We start from the raw sequence: 23,204 nt of genomic DNA, 5'->3' as shown, positions 1-23,204 counted from the left end.
TATTTCAGGTTTTTTTTTTTTTTTTTAACAATTTTAAACAGCTAGACCAGGGGTTGGGAACCTTTTTGGCTGAGAGAGCTATGAAAGCCAAATATTTTAAAATGTATTTCCGTGAGAGCCGTACAATATTTCATAAGTGACACGATGGCGAGGCATAATGGATGCGTGTTGCTACCCCAGGGATGCAAGAGGACCAGGACAGGCAGGAGTTGCAGGTAAGATTAGATTTAATACAAAAACAAAAATAATACTGGTACAAAATGCAAAGAAAAGGCGTGCCGAATGCACGGAGAGCTATGCTAATAATTAGCAACGAGAGCAGAGTACAGGAATAGAGGTGCAGAGCGCACGCAAAGCTAAGGCGAGACTTAGCAATAGTGATTACAAAAATAAGAACCAACGTGCGTGTTGCAAGTAGCAAACAAAACAGCCAGGAGGAACTAAGGTAGCAGGTGGTCTTAAATACAACACAAATAATTCAAAACAGGTGTGCGTAATGAGTCCGTGCAGGAGGCATACTTAGGTTGCCATGGTGACAATACAAAACAAGGAAGTGCGCTAACAAACGGGATCGGTAGAGTCCAAAACATGATCAAAACATAGTAGGACAATACAAAAAAGACAAACATGCTAGAGATGTGTGATCCGGAAGCCGGATCACAACATTACCCCCCCCTTAAGGGGCAGATCCCAGATGCCCCCAAAAAACTGCAATAAAGAGAACCCCCTCCCAAAACCAGAAAGTTCACAAACGAAGGGAGGGCGGAAGGAGTCCACGGTGGAGGGTCGCCAGATCGCATGTCCCCGAATCCACCGAGGACACATCATGTGGCGGCGGCGGGTGGAACGCTGCTGCCGAAAAAGCTTTGGCGGGCGACCTCGAAAAGGCCACATTAGTGGCCGCCTCGCAGGATGAGGTGCCCGGCGAGGCGGACGACCCGGGCACGGCCACATCCGTGGCCGACATGGAGGAGGGAGTATCTGGCGAGGAGGATGACCTCGCAGAGGCCACGCCCGTGGTCGACGTGGTGGACGACGCCTCAGCACCGAAATCCCAGCAGGCTTGGAAGCAGCAGACGAGGGTGCGGGGACTGCAGCCAAAGCAGGCCCGAGTGCAGCTGGCGAGGATGATGCGGGTGCTGCAGCCGCAGGAGTCGTCGGAGGCGGCCTGGGAGCCGCAGGAGTCGTCGGAGGCGGCCTGGGAGCCGCAGGAGTCGTCGGAGGCGGCCTGGGAGCCGCAGGAGTCGTCGGAGGCGGCCTGGGAGCCGCAGGAGTCGTCGGTGGTGCTGGTGTGGGCTCCAGCCCCGTCGTCGACGCTGGTGTGGGCTCCAGCCCCGTCGTCGACGCTGGTGTGGGCTCCAGCCCCGTCGTCGACGCTGGTGTGGGCTCCAGCCCCGTCGTCGGCGCTGGTGTGGGCTCCAGCCCCGTCGTCGGCGCTGGTGTGGGCTCCAGCCCCGTCGTCGGCGCTGGTGTGGGCTCCAGCCCCGTCGTCGGCGCTGGTGTGGGCTCCAGCCCCGTCGTCGGCGCTGGTGTGGGCTCCAGCCCCGTCGTCGGCGGTGCTTGGCGGCACGGAGCTGGCACCGGTGCTTGGCGGCACGGAGCTGGCACCGGTACCTGTCGTGGTGCTGGTACCGGAGTGGGCTCCAGCCTTGGAGTTTGTGCTGGTGTGAGAACCAGACTGGGAGTTTGTGCTGGTGTGAGAACCAGACTGGGAGCTGGTGTGAGAACCAGACTGGGAGCTGGTGTGAGAACCAGACTGGGAGCTGGTGTGAGAACCAGACTGGGAGCTGGTGTGAGAACCAGACTGGGAGCTGGTGTGAGAACCAGACTGGGAGCTGGTGTGAGAACCAGACTGGGAGCTGGTGTGAGAACCAGACTGGGAGCTGGTGTGAGAACCAGACTGGGAGCTGGTGTGAGAACCAGACTGGGAGCTGGTGTGAGAACCAGACTGGGAGCTGGTGTGAGAACCAGACTGGGAGCTGGTGTCGGCTTCAGCCGAGGAGCAGGTGTCGGCTTCAGCCGAGGAGCAGGTGTCGGCTTCAGCCGAGGAGCAGGTGTCGGCGTCAGCCGAGGAGCAGGTGTCGGCGTCAGCCGAGGAGCAGGTGTCGGCGTCAGCCGAGGAGCAGGTGTCGGCGTCAGCCGAGGAGCAGGTGTCGGCGTCAGCCGAGGAGCAGGAGTCGGCGTCAGCCGAGGAGCAGGAGTCGGCGTCAGCCGAGGAGCAGGAGTCGGCGTCAGCCGAGGAGCAGGTGTCGGCGTCAGCCGAGGAGCAGGTGTCGGCGTCAGCCGAGGAGCACTAAGAGACTGGCAGAGAGGAGGACTAGGACTACTATGAGGATTTAGACTAACACTAGGACTTGGGCAAGGACTTGTGTGAGGACCAGTACTTACAATCAAACTAGTGCTTTTATAAGGACTTGGGCAAGGACCAGGACTTACAGTCGAACCAGGGCTTGGGCAGGAACTAGGACTTGAGGTCAACCTAGGGCAAGGACTGGGACTTACAATCATACTGGTGCTCGGGCAAGGACTTGGACAAAGACTAGGACTTACAGTGACACTGGGGCTCGGACAAGAATTTGGGCAAGGACTAGGGTTACTGTGAGGACTAAGACCACGAGGGGAATTAGGACACGGACTACGATCAAGACTACACGAAGGTACGTAACTGGGACCGGGACTTGGACTACCATTAAGAGAATGACTTGAACAAGGACTTGGGCTAGGACTCGGACTACGACTCAGTCTACGAGTTGATCTACAATGTTGGCCAGAAGTCGGACCAGGACTGGGACTAGGCTTGAACACCGGTGGTGGAGGGCGCACTGGAGGTAGTGGACTAGCAAGTCGAAAAGTCGGTGGAGGAGGTTTAGGTGGCCTTAGTGGCTTGACCGGGGGAAACACAGGTGGAGGAGGAAAAGTAGGTAGCTCATGTTGCCTTAGTTTGCATCTAGAAATAACATCTGTATAGAACTTAGTTGTGTCTATAGAGTCCAAAAAATCATAGTCAATATTTGAAACAGGTTGAGAATAAGACTCAACAATATAAAAATCCTCAGAAAAAATATCATCGACAGGGGGTGGTATTGAGTCACCAGGGGGCGTTGACGAAATGACGTCACCGTGATGGACCGGTGGGCCGGAGGTATGCCCTGGCCTTACAGCCCAGTCGGAAGAGTGGTTGGAATATGGAGAAAAAACAAAACTTCCAAACCTCAGGGAAGAGTACTGGGCTGTTGTCTGCGCGCTGCTGTCCGGGGAAAAAGTCTTCGCGGCTTGGCGAAGGGAAGACTTTTGGTGGTCCACTGCGAGGCGGCGTTGTGCTGGCTGTTTTCTGACACGATGGCGAGGCATAATGGATGCGTGTTGCTACCCCAGGGATGCAAGAGGACCAGGACAGGCAGGAGTTGCAGGTAAGATTAGATTTAATACAAAAACAAAAATAATACTGGTACAAAATGCAAAGAAAAGGCGTGCCGAATGCACGGAGAGCTATGCTAATAATTAGCAACGAGAGCAGAGTACAGGAATAGAGGTGCAGAGCGCACGCAAAGCTAAGGCGAGACTTAGCAATAGTGATTACAAAAATAAGAACCAACGTGCGTGTTGCAAGTAGCAAACAAAACAGCCAGGAGGAACTAAGGTAGCAGGTGGTCTTAAATACAACACAAATAATTCAAAACAGGTGTGCGTAATGAGTCCGTGCAGGAGGCATACTTAGGTTGCCATGGTGACAATACAAAACAAGGAAGTGCGCTAACAAACGGGATCGGTAGAGTCCAAAACATGATCAAAACATAGTAGGACAATACAAAAAAGACAAACATGCTAGAGATGTGTGATCCGGAAGCCGGATCACAACAATAAGACTAAATACAACTAAATGTGTGCATTTTTAAGTAAGACTAACATTTTCAGAGTATATTAAGTCTCTTATTCTTTTTACTAACATTGTTATTCTGAAGTTAACCAATAATAAATAAAATAATTCTTACCATTAATGAACAGTTGCGGAAGAAAACCGATTCATGGATTAAGGTGCATGAGAATGTTTTGTATTCCGAACGTTATTTTTAACACTGATTACCAACGGAAATATTCATTAATTATCGTGTTAAGCAATGTCAGCTAATATTTATCTGGGAGCCAGACACAGACATCAAAAGAGCCACATCTGGCTCTAGAGCCATAGGTTCCCTACTCCTGAGCTAGACAATTATACAAATATATTATGCTTGGTTGTTTGGAACTCTTTATGTCTTACTAGAGTTTAATAAAGTGGCTATTTTAGTAACAAATGTATAATTTATTTATTACTTTTTTCATGCATTTGGATGCCAAGTTTTGATTTAAATGAATCAACTCCAGTGGGTAGTCCTTTACCTATTATGTGGACGTGATTGTCTCTATTAGTTCCAAAGTTAGTGTACTATACATAGTAACAGGAAGAATAAAACATAACAGGGCTCGTATACCCGCTGGTGTTTAAGAGCAAGTGTAGTGTTGAAATAATTTTACACTACAGAGCATGCTTTTATTGCCATCCATTGACTCACGTTGACAGTGCATTGCGACGTCTAACTCATGATACCTTCTATTAAATTTTGTCTTCCGCATAGAACGAGGTGCCACATACTTCGAATGTCATGCATTCATCAAACACGGTTAATTAAATACACACATTCCAAAGTATTCATTAAGGCCGTCATTAGAGTGCGCCCACCTCAGAGATAAGCCGACGTCCTTCTTGCTTTCTCTTCTTTCCATTACTCTTTTGACATTTAGGAGATCCACACTGACATTTATCACAGTAGATCCACCACTATGTGACTAAGCTCTTCCCATGCAACCTTCTGCATTCTGTCATTGACCTCAAATGTCCCCTTGTAGCATCCTCGCTAGTGTAAGGATACCATACCGATATAATAATAGTGCCGCACGGACGTGTCTTTTAAAGAATCGCTTAACATACACATTGAAACTGTTGAGGAGTTTAACATTTGCAAAAGATAATCATTTGTGTAAATGCTCTATTGTTGTCTCATGTTATTGCACAATGCCCTTTCTTTGTATGTGCCCAACCATAGTCTTTTGTCATCGTGCTTTGCTGATGCTTTTTATGGCTATCGCATGCAACTGTTTCTTCTTACGTAACTTCTACGGTTTCTCCTTTACATATCCAGTGTTGTTGTACAGTAGTTCTATTTTGTTATTGCCCCTCGTTCTTTTTCTTGGTCCACTACCAGGTCAATGACTTTTGGATGTTGCTGTTGCTTTTTATGATCTTTTTGGCCCCGTGCTATTTCTTTCGTGTCTTTTTAGCAAAGTATAGAGAAGGCCGACACATTTTGTTACTGTCGCCTTTTGTGATTACTATTTGTGATTACTGTCCGCTCTTCAACAACGTACTGACCAATAGCATTCCAAAATAATTACATCACAAACTGCAAGAGGAGTCGGGTGACTGTGGAATCAGTTTGATGAGGAAATCAAACAAGGGAAAACGTAATTCAATTAAAAATGTTTTTAATAGGTACAAGGAGTAGGAAAATATCTTAAGTGTGTGGTGTATTTTTACAAACTACTTTGGATTAAATGATAAGTGGGATTATTATTGTGAATATTCATGGATATTAGAGCTGCACAACCCCAACTATTTTTTTTTAATTTGGGAAAAATGCACTTAAAAGGAGCCATATGTAATATTCTCGCCAAAAATGGTACTGCAATCATGGTCAAAATTCTGTAGTCCCTTTCCCCTCTCCCTGACTGAGGTTGCCAGATAGGCAACCGATTCCAGCTTGATCGACTGGTACTCCAAGGTACTTCAAATGACAAGCGACGAGTCGTACGCTGTAGGACTGGCATATGGTTATTGTCAGTACTATCAGAAAACAAAGACTAAAACGAACTCCAACCAACGCTAGCTATGGTTGTACTGGTGAAAATATGTAAAGCATGCTTAGCAGCCTAATGTACGACCAAAACTAAAGAGGAGACATTTTACCAAGGTATGCCTATAGGCTCCTGTTTCAAACATGGGGTTATTATTGTGAATAGATATGGATATTAGAGCTGCACGATTAATCAACATTTAACTGACATTGAGGTTTTAATTAGTGTGATAACATAACCACAAGAGGCAGGGGTTTTGTTTCTTTTCTCGACATTTGAGTGACAGACATTTACGCCAATCAGAATTGTTGAGCCCGCGTCTTACCTCCTGGCAAATCAAAAGTGTTTACATAAAACAGCAAGTTTGTGCGCTGCAGTGGAGGCAGCAGTACGCTAATAACAAACACCACTTGCACTTTGGAAAATGTTTTAATGGTGACTAGGCCTAGGCCAGGGGTCGGCAACCCGCGGCTCCTGAGCCGAATGCGGCTCTTTGATCATTCTGATGTGGCTCGGCTGCTAACTTGCCGTGGTAGCGGAGATGTATAATGTCGCACAGAATAGTTAGGGATGCATGGGATTCTGAGTATTTGTTCTGTTGTGTTTATGTTGTGTTTCAGTGAGGATGTTCTCCTGAAATGTGTTTGTCATTTTTGTTTGGTGAGGGTTCACAGTGTGGCGCATATTAGTACGAGTGTTAAAGTTGTTTATACGGCCACCCTCAGTGTGACCTGTATGGCTGTTGATCAAGTATGCCTTGCAGACACTTAAGTTTGTCAGCGAAAGCCATATACAACATATGACTGGTCTGGCAAGCTGTTTGTACAAGTTATAGAGGGCGCTAAAGGAAGTGTCTTTATTGCACGCCCTTATTATTATTGTTATGGTGAAAATCAGCAGATATTCGAGGGAATAGTTACTCTGAAATGTTGGGAGTCTCCTGGAAAAATTGGGAGTGTTGGTAGGTGTTATGCTGTCAAGCGGCATTCACACAAAAGTCATACATGTAAAACGCGGGCCGCACCAACATAACATTTTCATATTAAGGTGCGAACCGCGTGTCTGAGACCCCTGCTTTATACATAGCACAAAGCAAAAATAACAACTCTGTATGCAGTGTTATTACGTTATAAATTTAGAAAGAGTTTTGTGGCTCCCATTGTTTTCTTTATTTTGTAAAATGGGTCAAAATGGCTCTTTTGAGTGGTAAAAGTTGAAGATCCCTGGCTTGGGCCGATAGTCAATAAGTCAAACGATAAATGGAATGATAAATAAAAAGGAAGTCCAAATATTTTGCCGACATCGATAAATTGCTATGTCCATGTGTGTGTTTTTTCTTTATTTTTGGCCTCAAACAGGTAGAAAGAGGTATCAGTCTGCATCGCTCTCAGCACCTGATCGCGTTTATTTAACTGTAGAATTAAATGAACGTAGTGAGCCCTCTTTACAGTCATCCACAATCTTCATCTTGCTGGGCAAAGAGCGGCTCGGCTCATTTACACACAGAGGAAGCACGGACAGAGCCTTGCTACTTGCTACTCACTACTAAGAGTTTCGCACAGTCACAAAAATTATGAGGAACAAATGATTACTATTATTATTTTAGCTTCAACCTGGATGGGCAATATGAGACCATCAACACGGACGAAGCCAGAATTCTGTGATCACGTGATGGCAACAAAAAAAAGACAACCCAAACTAATTTTTTACAAGTTGGGAACAATGCACTTAAAAGGAGCCATTTGTAATAATCTCATCAGAAATGGTACAGCAATCACAGTCAAAATTCTGTAGTCCCTGACTGAGGTTGCCAGATACGCAGACAAATCCAGCTCGATCAACTGGGCTACTCCAAGGAACTTCAAATGGCAAGCGACGAATCTTACGCTATCGGACTGACATGGTTATTGTCAGTAATATCAGAAAACAGACTAAAACGAACTACAACCACGCTAACAATGGTTGCACAGGTGAAAATAAGTAGCGCATGCGCCTAATTTATGCACAAAACTAAAGGGGAGATATTTAACCAAGGTATGCCTATAGGCTACTCTTTCAAACGTTTCAGATTGCCATATAACTTGGTACATGTAGTCCACAATATGCAAACACGAATGAGGAATTATTTTATCATATAATTTGGCTGCCTCCATGCATTTCACATTGCCATGACAGCTGTGCTAATGTTGAAACCCATTTCCTCAGCGTATCAGGATATTGACAACGAAATAGGCACTGACACTACCCATATCCACATAGGTAAATATACAAACCCCGTTTCCATATGATTTGGGAAATTGTGTCAGATGTAAATATAAACAGAATACAATGATTTGGAAAATCGTTTTCAACCCAAATTCAATTGAATGCACTACAAAGACAAGATATTTGATGTTCAAACTCATAAACTTTATTTTTTTTTTTTGCAAATAATAATTACCTTACAATTTCATGGCTGCAACACGTGCCAAAGTAGTTGGGAAAGGGCATGTTCACCACTGTGTTACATCACCTTTTCTTTTAACAACACTCAATAAACATTTGGGAACTGAGGAAACTAATTGTTGAAGCTTTCAAAGTGGAATTATTTCCCATTCTTTCCCATTCTTGTTTTATGTAAAGATTCAGTCCAACAGTCCAGGGTCTCCGCTGTCGTATTTTACGCTTCATAGTGCGCCACACATTTTCGATGGGAGACAGGTCTGGACTACAGGCGGGCCAGGAAAGTACCCGCACTCTTTTTTTACGAAGCCACGCTGTTGTAACACATGCTGAATATGGCTTGGCATTGTCTTGCTGAAATAAGCATCATGGAAAAGACGGCGCTTAGATGGCAGAATATGATATTCCAAAACCTGTATGTATCTTTCAGCATTAATGGTGCCTTCACAGATGTGTAAGTTACCCATGCCTTGGGCACTAATGCACCCACATACCATCACAGATGCTGGCTTTTGAACTTTGCGTCGATAACAGTCTTGAAGGTTCGCTTCCCTTTTGGTCCGGATGACACGATGTCCAATATTTCCAAAAACAATTTGAAATGTGGACTCGTCAGACCACAGAACACTTTTCCACTTTGCATCAGTCCATCTCAGATGATCTCAGGCCCAGAGAAGCCAGCGGCGTTTCTGGATGTTGTTGATAAATGGCTTTCGCTTTGCATAGTCGAGTTTTAACTTGCACTTGCAGATGTAGCGACGAACTGTATTTAGTGACAGTGGTTTTCTGAAGTGTTCCTGAGCCCATGTGGTGATATCCTTTAGAGATGGTTGTCTGTTTTTGATACAGTGCCGTCTGAGGGATCGAAGGTCACGTTCATTCAATGTTGGTTTCCAGCCATGTCGCTTACGTGGAATGATTTTTCCAGATTCTCTGAAACTTTTGATGATATTATGGACGGTAGATGTTGAAATCCCCAAATTTCCTGCAATTGCACTTTGAGAAACGTTGCTCTTAAACTTTTATTTGACTATTTGCTCACTCAGTTGTGGACAAAGGGGTGTACCTCCCCCCATCCTTTCTTGTAAAAGACTGAGCATTTTGGGGAAGCTGTTTTTATACCCAACCATGGCACCAACCTGTTCCCAATTAGCCTGCACACCTGAGATGTTCCAAATAAGTTTTTGATGAGCAGTCCTCAACTTCATCAGTATTTATTGCCAACTTTCCCAACTTCTTTGTCATGTGTTGCTGGCATCAAATTCTAAAGTTAATGATTATTTGCCAAAATTTTTTTTTTTATCAGTTTGAACATCAAATATGTTGTCTTTGTAGCATATTCAACTGGATATGGGTTGAAAATGATTTGTAAATCATTGTATTCCGTATATATTTACATCGAACACAATTTCCCAACTTATATGGAAACAGGGTTTGTATATTTGACAAATAAAACCTGTCAGTCCTGAGCAGTCCTGGGTTCAATCCCGGTTTGGGATCTTTCTGTGAGGAAATTGCATGTTCTCCCCGTGACTGTGTGGGTTCCCTCCGGGTACTCCGGCTTCCTCCCACTTCCAAAGACATGCACCTGGGGATAGGTTGATTGGCAACACTAAATTGGCCCTAGTGTGTGAATGTGAGTGTGAATGTTGTCTGTCTATCTGTGTTGGCCCTGCGATGAGTTGGCGACTTGTCCTGGGTGTACACCGCCTACCGCCCGAACGCAGCTGAGATAGGCGCCAGCGACCCCCCGCGACCCCAAAAGGGACATGGTAGAAAATGGATGAATGGATGGATGGATGGATAGGAAACATGTCAGTTCGATTACACATCAACATACAGGCTAACGGGCATATATTTCCCCCATTAGCCTGTAGAACTCTCCTGAAGGAATCAATAAAGTACTATATATGTCGATGTGTCATTGACCGGGCTCACATGCTAAGCATTCATTGCAAGAGAGCTTTGTTAGACAAGATCATAGACTGTATTGGACAATATAGTTTACATACAAAATGTCCATTTCCAATAATTACAAGTGATACGAAAAACGTAAATGCCTTGCTTCCCTATCTAGGAGAAAATTAACAAGTTTGGCGTCAGATGAAAAAATATTTCCCGCCTTCAATCGTCTCCATCTTTCAGAAGGCTCCCCCGATACAAATCCTTGTTTTGTTCCTGGCTTTTTCATGAATAAGATGAGAATCGTAATGAGGCCTTTCTTTAGGACAACTAAAGGTCAATTTACCTGCGGATTACAGTACAATGGTAAACAATTCTACAGTAATGAGAAATATGTTTATATCCTAGGGCTGGGTGATATTGGCTTTTATTAATATTGCGATATTTTTATGCCATATTGCGATATACGATATATATTATGATATTTTGCCTTGGCCTTGAATGAACACTTGATGCATATAATCACAGCAGTTTGAGGATTCTGTGTATCTACATTAAAAGATTCTTCTTCATACTGCATTAATATATGCTACTTTTAAACTTTCATGCAGAGAGGGAAATCACAACTAAGTCAATTGAGCAAAACTGTATTCATTAAATACTCTTCATTCTCTCACGGGTGACTTTTTAAACGAAAGAACAAATTAATAGTGTTGCTACCTTTTTGTAGTAACACTTCTGCTGCATACTTTGCAAATTACTGTTGTCTGCTGAATATCTTCCCACTTGAAGCCAAACCACCAGATGATGGATCCCCTGTTCTTTATTTTGGGCATTTATTGTTCTTCCTCCATTTCTGATCCGTTTAGCACCTTCTCTCTCTTGTAATATCACAAGTTCCGCTCTGCTTGTACGACCTCTCAGCTAACGTTAGCCATGCTGCTACCTCTCTGCTTGGCGAGAGCGTACGACGCTAGACGCGCGACAGTATGTGACGTATGTAAGAAGGCGGGCTTGTTTTCCGTCTCTGTGAGAAGGAGACACTAGAACAGGGGTGTCAAACTCAAATACAGAGTGGGACAAAATTTAAAACTGAACAAAGCCGCGGGCCAAGGTTGAACAAAATTAACCTTTTAATAGGGATCCAAACAAGTTTTGCATTGAACATTGAACAAGCAAGGCTTATATAACTTTATAGTGACATGCAAAATCGAGTTTCAAATAATAATAAAAATAATTTAAAAATATCAATGGCATATCAAATAAAATTTAAATACAAATTTAATGCCTCTTTTCTATTTACAGCCTTCTGAGGTAAATATTAAAATATATTGTAGCGTCCCGAAAGAGTTAATGCTGCAAGGGGTTCTGGGTATTTGTTCTGTTGTGTTTATGTTATGTTACAGTGCAGATGTTCTCCCGAAATGTGTTTATTATTCTAATTTGGTGTGAGTTCACAGTGTGGCGCATATTTGTAACAGTGTTAAAGTTGTTTATACGGCCACCTTTAGTGTGACCTGTATGGCTGTTGACCACGTATGGCTTGCATTCACTTATGTGTGTGTAATAGCCGCATATATTATGCGACTGGGCCTGCACGCTGTTTGTATGGAGGAAATGCGGACGTGATGACAGGTTGTAGAGAATGCTAAAGGCAGTGCCTTTAAGGCACACCCTCAATATTGTTGTCCAGGTGAAAATCGGGAGAATGTTTGTTTGCCCCGGGAGATTTTCGGGAGGAGCACTGAACTTCGGGAGCATTGGCAAGTGTGAGAAATTGCGGTGTTACAGCCAGGGGCGCCGAAAAGGGGGGGTAAAGGAGACGGATTCTAGGGGCCCATAATGGAGGGGGGCCAAGAGAGGCCCCTAATGATGATAAAATTATGTGAAATTATGTGTTGGGGGCCCTGTAAAGATTCTTTTCATGGGGCCCAAAATCCCTAGCGGCGCTCCTGGTTACAGCGGCACCGTTGCTGTGTAATAACGGAGGGCCAGCTGTAATGTTAATTGGATATTGCCTCAAGGGCCAAATGAAATTACACGGCGGGCCAAATTTGGCCCGCGGGCCAGAGTTTGACACCCATGCAATAGAAGGAGTGAGAAATGCTTGTTGTGTAATGCCCGCAGCTAAAAGCAACTGCGTGAGAACATATAATCGAATATTACGATATAGTCATTTTCTATATCGCACAAAAACAAACCTGCGATATATCGTTTATATCGATATATAGCCCAGCCCTATTATATCCTTTTAAATGGTTACTTGCATTATTATATATTATGATAAGAGCACTATATATTTTATTGGTTATTTCTTTAGTTTAAGACATGATGTAGACAAAAGTTTGTCCGCAAAATTTTTGAAAGTAGATAATAGAATATTGTTCTAATGTTTGGCAGGTACCTTGAGACAACAATATGTTGATTGGCAGTCTAAAAGTAACTTATCACTTATGTTCGCAGTTATCCATCTTTTCATTTTCTACCGCTTGTCCCTTTTGGGGTGGCGGGGGGGCACTGGAGCCTATATCAGCAGTTATATGCATCAAAATATAAAAATTGCAAATCAAATCGCATTTTTGGAGAGAAGTCTCCAAAATTTTTTCAAAATTGTGCAGCCCTAATAAATTTAATTATATATAATCTGTATCATGTAATTATACAACAAATGTTTTTTTAAATATATTATCATTATGTATTGTATTGTTGTTAAATAATCCAAATAGTATTATTATATCTGAGTGATGGGGCAGGGTATTGTATATAAGCTTTTGTTTCTTAATGCTCCTATTAATATTACTATTGCTTTGTCAGATGACTATTGTATTGGAGATATTTTTTTTTTGTGTTTAAAATAAATTAATGAAATTAAATAAACCCACCATATCATAGTCTAAAATACATCCAAAAGGTTTTGAGTCATGATTGGGAGTAAATCTAACACATTAAATGTCTATTTAGCTGCTTTCAAATGCAAAAATGTCAAATATGTCTGCAAGCTGTGCCAACACACAAGATGACGACATAAGAACACTAGGGATTTTGGAGACATCAGCACGGGGAGTTAAGTTTCACAGCTGGCGCACATGCATTTTAAGTGCACAAGTTTCCGAGAGATAGTACAGCCAGTGCTGGCAGGCAGATCGACGTCCGCGAGGCGCACTGGACAGTAGCCATGCAGCTCAGTGTCTCTCTGCCTCTGGGGACATTGTGTACCTTGACAGGGATGCCACACTCCATTTTTAATAGCTCACCTTGACCCCTTGCCAAATAGTCTAACACAAATGGAGGTCAAACAGGTCACACTTATGAAAGCAATGGATGCCCTTGCAAGTTCAATAGGGATGCAAGGACTTTGTAGTAAATACGTAATTTAGGTAGTCTTTCGGTTGCAGCTCAAAGCACTCTCCACAACACAACTGAACTGCCAGGAAATGTCCTCATCCATAAGGACCCACTACAAGATTTATACAAAGGACCGTGCGGCCACATAAGATAAAATACATGCACCATCAGGGAGGCCGTGGATGCACAGACTTGCAGAGGAAGTGAAAGGCAATGCAATTGTCAGTGAACTTTTACTTTGTTTGGCATTCGTTTTACTGCAAAGTGAGAAAAATGGACTCTATATTTGGGCTGTCCTTGTCCAAAGTTTCAACACCCTCAGCGCGCTCTGAAAGCGTACCTAATGTTGCAACGCGTACTGGTATACAATTCCATACGTGAAATGGACTGGATTGTTCCATGCACTTGCGACACAAGAAACTTCCATGCCTCTCAATTTGACATACATGCAGCAAATGACTTATGCCGTCTGTCATCTGTTGGCATCCGAGGACAGGTGTGAGCGTCACTACTGTCCCTATCCAGCGTGATCGATGACCTCTTTAACTCCCATCTGTTTCCGTCCCTTTTTTTGCCAGTCATCTTACATGAGTGCGACCGGGAAGTGCAAATCAAATGCAAAATCGGTAATGTCCGAAGGGGGATACGTTTGCTCTTAATTTAATAAGAATAAAGTGTAACTGTATGCTGACTTGAGCTTCTGAACTCAGTCTGCCAAGCCCTGAGCTCAGATTTTGGCTACAACCGCTACAGTGTTGCAGGGTTACGCTGGCTCAGTTTGCAGTCTGCGACTCCGGCATTGTCGAGTGTCATCACAGCGCCTCAGGCAAGCCGGACTGCTCCTGAGCGTCGTTGGAGTTTCAGATCATTTTAATCATTTCGGCTATGGCATCTGCGTGTCCTTCTGGGAGGTTTTCCTGATGAAGTCAATATCTGTTTGTTCCCGATGAAGACAAGTTAAGTTAGGATACACCGCCATACATTGAGTTTGGATTTATGTCCATATTGCAAGTGCACAGTTAAAATTAGCTCTTTCATGGTGGTTATCAGTGGTGGTGTTTTTTTTAGTGAGCTGGCTTATGATAAATCATTCATGTCAGCCATCTCTTCTTTCAACAGACAAGCCAAACCTCTTACTGTACCGTGTGCCTCTCAAAAATGGATGTGGGGGACCCCTTTTATATTCTACATTGGTACTGTCTGATTTGCAACATAGCCTTCTTTTTATATTTGGAATATTAACAAAAAGTAGCGCACTCATACTATATACTGCTTGTACTTAGTGGTTGTAAACAGTGCTATCCTGGGCTTCCATTGATATTTACTGCTTGTATTTGCCCTTTCATTAGCAAAAGAGCTTTATCACATTACTGTGCCTATCTAGTAGTGTGTACAGCGACCATTTTGACACAGAGCAGGCGAGTGATGCTGCTGGGCTTAGCACTTGAAGGCTCTCAAATGTCTCATAGCCGAGGCAGTGCCAAGCCCCCTCCCCAAACACTTGACCCTTGCTGACGCAGTCTGTCCATTTGCATTTAGGTCCACTGGCCTGCTGCACTTCCAATAGTGTGGAGAGGGACAGGCACTAGGATTACTGAATAAAGTAGAAGGACTGTAGGTATTGTTTTGGTTCTTTAGGAAACTATTGTCGCCTCGATGGTGACTGATGATTTTTAATTCTTGAGTGCTTCCACTGGAGTGTTACTCGACTCTTTGCACAACTGACGGGAGCACTTAAGGGTTGAGCTGGCTCCGATTGTTTTGAAAGTCTTTCCGTCTGTTTCACGGACGTTACTGATCCCGTTCTCGTCTCAAGTCGGTACCTTGACGTGACTTTTCACCCAGAACCATGAGTTACTTGATGAAGACAGCAATGCAAGGCCAGCGAGTTGACAATGCAAGTTTTGACCTCATTCAAAATCGGATCGAATCATTGAGCGGCAAGATGGATACGCTCATCAACCTTCAAGAAAAGGTCCTCAGTCGGCTGGATGCTGAACCTGTAGGCACTGCAAAGGAGGAGAATCCTAAAGTTAGCAAGGAAGAGATCCTTGTTCCGCAGGGAGAAGTGAGACAAGAAGTTAAGGAAATATACCAGAAAATGAGCACCATTATGTCAGCGGTAAACCAGCGGTCTGAGATGCAGGCTCTGAAGCTAGAAGGCATGGAGAAACTGGTGCTCAGCATGCAGCAGGTGATCAGCTTCATCGGGGAGACGGTTAAGAGCTCCAGAGTGATGGAGCTTATATTTAATGGGCGTGCTACCAGAAAGGGTAACAAAGGAAAGCAAGTTCTGAAGATGAAATCATCAGACACCAAAAAAACTGAGAAGGTGAGAAATACTGAAACAACTGAGTAAGTTTGGTCATTCCAACAATTTGCAGGAGTTGTGTGTCATATGTTGGTCCACTGATGACTGTTGACATTTTTGGGATGATTTTAGTGGTATTGTCCTGTCATGCAAGAGGATGTGAAATAGATAATTACAGCAGAGCTCTTGCATTGCAAATGTGACTTGGTGTGAGTTGAGTTTAATGTGCTGGGACTCGTATGCATTCTGCACACTTGCTTGGCGCAAGCCAGCGGGACTCCAGGAATGGCACCGGTAAAACTTAGGGGGGGTGGGGGAGTAAATGGAAGCGGCCCTCTCTAGAAATGCTGTTTTTGGATCTGGGGCACAGTATTTATGGTCTATAGGGACACATTAGGAATCCGGTGTCAAAAGGATTGTAATGAGTCAACATCCTCTTGCCTTCTCTTGTTCGCTGTCCAGACGCTGCGGCATGCTTAAAGAAGATTTAGGTCTCTGCGGTTCCTCGACTTCCGTACTTGGGAAAGCTGTTCAATACTAACTTATGTTGATAATCAAAGACATTTGCCCCAAAACTGCAATGAAATTTCATAATTTGAGAGCTCCACCAATATTGAACAACAAAAAAAATTGCATTAGAAATCAATGATTTATGTTCACGGATTTCCAATCTGTATCCCCGAACATATTTGATTTGTGCATTATTCTCTGTGAAATTAGAGAACAAGGATAACAACCCCAAATTATCTTACAATAATGCTTAAGTTTGTTTCTAGTTGCTCCCAATTATCATGAAAAGGTCATTAAGTGTTTTTTTGGCATCAAGAAAGGCATTCACCGACACCCTATAGTACGATATCTTATCAGTGTTCACTCATCATGGCTTATGTAACCAGAGTCAACAAGAAACAAGCAAGTTGTCACCTACTTGAAAGCATTATGTCACATTTCCTAAAATGGTCAGTCAATGAATTATGATCATTATAAACAACAACTGAGTGCAATAGGTCCAACATGACAAACCACCAACTATATTGTCCAGTGGGACTCACGTTTCAGGGAATTTATTTTTCCCTTAAGAGCATCCATCCCCTACCACTACCACAGGTGTGACATTCCAAAATTCATGTTGAGTAATTTCCATTACTGGTGGCAACCCCTGGTCTCCCAATCAGAGATTTGATCTGCAGCAAGTGTCGCTGTTGCCAGGCACACAGAGGACCGGAAATATCCTCTGTGCCGTGTACCTCACAGCAGCAAATGTGAGAAGCCTGCAGGTTCAAGAAGACTTTTTTCCATTTGAACCTGAGCTCACAGTGTTTAGTGAGTTTCCTCAGTCGAGACATTTGGATTGGGGCCTACGGTCGCTTGTAATATTTTCCGCTGAAGGTCAGACCTTGGCGTTGCATTCCGTGGTTGAGTGCAGCAAGTGATAAGCTATAAATTCACTGCCCTGCTGCCTTCTGTCCATCTGCCACGAATAATCAAAGGCATGTTGTATTACGTGCATGAATGAAGTGCCTGACTGAAACTCGAAAACAATGGAGTTGTTGCTTATTTTTGTGTCATTTTCATGATTAATTGCTTTTTCTCTGTCTAACTTCATCTTGTCTATGTATTGTCATTGTGTGACTCCTGAGTCAAGCATACTGTCTGTAATAAATAATTGTCCAAGTCAAGGCTAAAAACACTGTAGAAGGGTGATGGCAAAAATAGCGTATTTTCCGGACTATAAGGTACACTTAAAATCCTTTTTTTTCTTCCTCAAAATTTGACAGTGTGCCTTGTAACCCTGTGCACCTAATGTAAGGAATAATTTTGGTTGAGCATACCCACCTCGAAGCTATTTTATCAGTACTTGGTACATGGTGTGATGATAAGTGTGACCAGTAGTTGGCAGTCAAACATAAGATACTGTAGACTGGACTATGATGGGTCTCAAGTAAACAACACCAACATTTTAAATGTTCCTTTGAAAATATTGAATATTACACACAGCGCTAAAAAAATCTATCAATGTTTTACTACGACTTTGGTAAGATATGAATCTGCACCGCTTGATGGATTGTACTATGTGCTTCAACATACAAGCATTATTATGGTGTGTGTATAAGGGAAGACATTATCTGGATTTCTGTTTCACAATATTATTCAAAACCAACTGCTCTTACCTTCTTGTACCTGCTGTGTATTTGGGATCTGCGTAAATCCTGAAAAATTGAGCACCTCCGCCTTTGTAGTCCGTGGTGATACCGTAGCTGATAAACTTCTTCTTTTTCTCTCTCTTCTTGTTATGGGACATTCATCCTCCATTGTTGCCAATTCTAATAAAAAGTAGTATAAAGTTCTTACTTATATCTGTCAGTAGACTCGCCAAGGAACTTTAGTTATTAAAGTTCCGGTCGGACGGTTTTTCACGGGACACATTTCCGGTGTGGATGCTTCCGGATGAGTAGATGCTGCTCCGTTATTGATTCAAGTAAAGTCTGAATGTCATTAAAACAGTTAGCTCCATCTTTTAAAATTCTTCCACTGCCGTCCTTGCACGCTACACAGCTACAAAAAGATGATGGGGAGAAGACTCTGCTGAAGGTGAGCCATGTAAATAAGACCGCCCACAAAACGGCGCATCCAGAAGCGGCTGTCAGAAAGCGGCTTGAAGATGATCTGTACATAATCTATGCAACATTTTGACCAAAGAACCACCATTACATGTTATGTAGACCACAAGGAAGTTTTTTACTTTTAGAAAAAAAAATATGACTCCTTTAATGCGATTTATAATCCGGTGTGCCTAATATATGAAAATAGATCAAAAATAGACCATTCATCGGCAGTGCGCCTTATAATCCGGTGCACCCTATTGTCCGGAAAATACGGTAATAAATATGGTTCATTTTGGATTAACCCAATGACTTATTGATTGGGGAATTTATGACATTTTGAATGTCAAAAGTGAAATCTCAACAAGGAAATAGAAATGTCTTGTTTTTTTGTTTTTGTTTTTTTTACGTGACTCATCTCATGTTGACGTAACCCTACTAACTGCTTACATCTTGTCTTTTTACTAGAAAACTACCTCTAACAAAGCCAGTAAAGGAAATCAAGAGATAACTTCTGTTTGTGAGCCTGCTCCTTCACAGCCGTCTCACAGGACAAAGCTCCACGGACCAAAGCATTTCCTGGCTGCTCGCAAATCAGCAACCTTTGTAGGTTAACTCGTGCTCATACAGCTTTGCTTCTGTGTTTATACAATACCATTAACACTCCTTATTTTCTCACTGTACTTTCTGTTAAAGAATCAGATATATTACGTTAATGCAGTCAAATAAAATGCATTTCAGTATATTGCAATTATGTCTGTAATACTATTTTCAATCGTATGTCTCACAGCTGAAAGATCACAAAGGCAAGGACGGCGAAGAGAAGCCTTGTTTGATTCCCAAAGGTCTGAAAGGCCAAATGAAGATGAAACCTCCAGACACATCAGGTACAGAAGTCAACATAATATTACTTGTATTATGTATTGGTAAATATGTAGCAAACATATTATATACAGCACAGTGATGGAAACCAGTCATCAAATCTTAAGTAAAATTATCATAACTTTAGTTGTTGTTTTTCTTCTATACTGGTTTATGGTCTTCTGTGTTAAAAAAGAACATATTTATGATATTTGTGGCCTTTCACATTTGAATCGATACTGTACAAATTCTTGGTACCTGGTAATCGATACTAGTTGTTTTTTTTGATTGATTGAGATTTTTATTAGTAGATTCCACACAGTACAGTACATGTTCCGTACAATTGACCACTAAATGGTAACACCCAAATAAGTTTTTCAACTTGTTTAAGTCGGGGTCCACGTTAATCAATTTATGGTTAGTACTCAAATGTACCAATTATGTGTTTACATGACTGTTTCCCCTTAATTGATTGTGGCGACCCGCCATGGAAGAATAAAATCCGCCACACTTTACATTTTTTTATTCCTTTGTTTACATAAAAATAAATTAAATTATATAATGTTGTAGCGTCCAGAAAAAGTCACAAAATGTCTGACACTCTTTTTAGATATTTTTGCCAATTTTCCTGCTTCACTCCCAGACACACAACACTTCCTCATTCTTCTTAATCCCCTTTCACACATGCTGTGTTCATAATCATGGGAACTCCGAACATCAATAACACATGAACAAAAACATTCATAAACAGTATGAATGATGGCCTATTATTTGCACACTATTGACAAAGCCTGCGAAACTTTGGGTGTCCCACGATTCGATTCAATATCGATTCTTGGGGTCACGACTCAATTCAAATCGATTTTTTTTTCAATTTAACATGATTCTCGATTCAAAAACTATTTTTTCCCGTTTCAAAAGGATTCTATATTCATTCAATACATAGGATTTCAGCAGGATCTACCCCAGTATGCCGACATACAAGCAGAGTAGTAGATTTTTGTAAAAATCTGTTATAATTGTAAAGGACAATGTTTTATCAACTGATTGCAATAATGTAAATTTGTTTTAACTCTTAAACGAACCAAAAATATGACTTATTTGATCTTTGTGAAAATCTTGGACACAGTGTGTTGTCAAGCTTATGAGATGCGATGCAAGTAAGCCACTGTGACACTATTGTTCTTTTATTTTTATTTTTTTTAAATGTCTAATGATAATGTCAATGTGGGATTTTTAATCACTGCTATGCTGAAATTATAACTAATATTGATACTGTTGTTGATAATATTCATTTTTGTTTCACTACTGGTTTTTTCTGTGTCGTGTTTGTGTCTCCTCTCAATCGCTCTGTTTATTGCAGTTCTGAGTGTTGCTGAGTCAGGTTTGGTTTTGGAATTGGATTGCATTGTTATGGCATTGCTTTGTATTGTTTTGTTGGATTGATAATAAAAATAAAAATAAATAGATTTTAAAAAAATGTGAATAGATTCTGAATGGCACAACGTGAGAATTGCGATTCAAATTCGAATCGATTTTTTCCCACACCCCTACTATTGACGAGTGATGCACAGAAAATTCAGCCGCCCAAAATAGACTTTGAAAAACGAAACAGCCCAACCAAAACCGTATGTTTTGATAACTTATGCAACACACAAGATTGCCTGGAGCGGAGGCAGTGTCTGAGGTACTTTAATGTATACAAGATACCTACGGACAGTGATTTACAAAACAGGCAATGTGCAAATTTTAAGAGGACAGTGGCTCTTTTTTAAGGAAAGAAACTGAAGGTGGAGCAGCAGAGCAGCTCTCACTGTTGGTCGTGGACATCAAGTAACAGTAGTAAAAAATCTTTAAACACGAGTACAAATTCACCAGAAAAAGAAGCTAGAAGTGTTGCTATTTGTAAATAATAACAAAAAAGTCACTAAAAAGATTGATGTCTCTAGAAACAACAATTCTCAACAAAGTACATTGTACAATAAGCAGCAACAATTGAAACATTGAGAAAAAATTTACAATAAATAATATATATTAATACTAAATAATAACAGATTTGTTTTTAAATGTGTGTTTTAGATTTTTTCAACCTCTTAAAAATATATACAGGCATCATTGCAGATTAGGCAATTTTAGGATGGTCTGTTGACCACGCCCATAGGCACACCCCCACCGCCACTGGTGTATCACAATCTGGGGGAAACCCTGCTTGTGTTAAATCAGTGGTCCCCAACCACCGGTCCGGGGACCGGCACCAGTCCGTGACGCATTTGCTACCAGGACGCACAAAACATTAAGTAACTTATAACCTAATGCATTTTCTCAGACTTAACGTTCACATTTTGCACTAAATACACGGATAACTTGTTAATAAATGTATATTCCAACTCCTGATAGGAAGTCACCTTTTGTTATATTGTACATGTTGATAATGCACATTGATGAACATATTAAATGCTAATGTGCCAGATTGTAGCCAAAAGGTTGATTTCCATTTGCAGTTCCTAGCTGGGTCATAGTATATAGCAGGGGTTCTTAACCTTTTTGACCTTGGTGCCCAACCTTTGCGCTATGTAGGGGTCCACGGACCACTCCAATATTAAACACTGAATGAGTAACCTTACTCTTGATTTTGATGCTTTATCCAAAAATTATTTCTAACCTACTTAGAGTTTACTACCTCATCAATTGATATAAAAACATGTGTCAAACACCAAGATTACTATTAATTTAACAAATAAACCTTAGGCTCAGGTCAGGGTGATTAGAAGAAGTACTAATCAAATAAACAATACATTTACATACAATATGTATTATGTTGTGCTAAAATAAATAAACTAAATTTATAATGAATGTGTTTCTAAACTGTCAATGAAATTAAAGTGCAAATGAAAATACAGCTTCACCACTTTAGTCATAATGTTTGCGCTTTAGACATTTCTCTATGACAGTGGTTCTCAAATGGGGGTACACGTACCGCTGGGGGTACCTGAAGGTATGCCAAGGGGTACGCGAGATTATTAAAAAATATTATAAAAATAGCAACAATTCAAAAATCCTTTATAAATATATTTATTGAATAATACTTCAAAAAAATATGAATGTAAGTTCATAAACTGTGAAAAGAAATACAACAATGCAATATTCAGTGTTGACAGCTAGATTTTTTGTGGACATGTTCCATAAATAAAGTTAAAGATTTCTTTTTTTGTGAAGAAATGTTTACAATTAAGTTCATGAATCCAAATGGATCTCTATTACAATCCCCAAAGAGGACACTTTAAGTTGATGATAACTTTTATGTGAAAAAATCTTTATTTATAATTGAATCACTTGTTTACTTTTCAAATTTTAGTTATTTTTATATCTTTTTTTCCAAATACTTCAAGAAAGACCACTACAAATGAGCAATATTTTGCACTGTTATACAATTTAATAAATCAGAAACTGACGATAGTGCTGTATTTTACTTCTTTATCTCTTTTTTCAACCAAAAATGCTTTGCTCTGATTGGGGGGTACTTGAATTAAACATTTTTTCACAGGGGGTACATTATTGAAAAAAGGTTGAGAACCACTGCTCTATGACATTAGCGCCAGATTTTTTTCTGTTTGTTTTATATTGTCATTACTGCCACAAGTGGTGGAAAATTGTATTACAACTAAGTACCGCTGCGGGCTGTACGGACCACAGCTGAAAAACAGATATATTACAATTTAAAGGGGCGCTCACGGGCCAGCACTGGTATGGTTAAGAACCACTGGTATGTAGTACATGTCATCAACATAGCGGGGACCATCTCTTCGCAAAGAAACACGCCCAGGGCTCCCACGACTTAAGCGTTATAG

At 41.7% G+C, this 23,204-nt stretch overlaps 1 protein-coding gene across 6 annotated transcripts in view; it reads left to right on the top strand.

Moving 5' to 3' along the window:
* The window catches only part of mylk4a (myosin light chain kinase family, member 4a), a 44,900-nt gene that overhangs the window by 1,207 nt on the left and 20,489 nt on the right, over positions 1–23,204 (top strand). For 2 of the 6 annotated variants that reach the window (XM_061920436.1, XM_061920434.1), the window contains exons 1-3: positions 15,108–15,913; positions 18,964–19,101; positions 19,286–19,382. In XM_061920436.1, the coding sequence (XP_061776420.1) occupies positions 15,431–15,913; positions 18,964–19,101; positions 19,286–19,382 (718 nt within the window). In that variant the 5' untranslated portion in view covers positions 15,108–15,430. Of the gene's footprint in view, positions 1–15,107; positions 15,914–18,963; positions 19,102–19,285; positions 19,383–23,204 lie in introns of those variants that run through there. The other 4 variants (XM_061920438.1, XM_061920435.1, XM_061920437.1 and 1 more) reach the window with 3 other exon arrangements.

This window comes from Nerophis ophidion, linkage group LG14 (genome assembly GCF_033978795.1).
Source record: "Nerophis ophidion isolate RoL-2023_Sa linkage group LG14, RoL_Noph_v1.0, whole genome shotgun sequence".
NCBI lineage: Eukaryota > Metazoa > Chordata > Actinopteri > Syngnathiformes > Syngnathidae > Nerophis > Nerophis ophidion.
The sequence above is the reverse complement of the archived record's forward strand: the minus strand, read 5'-3'. Positions and strand labels throughout refer to the sequence as shown.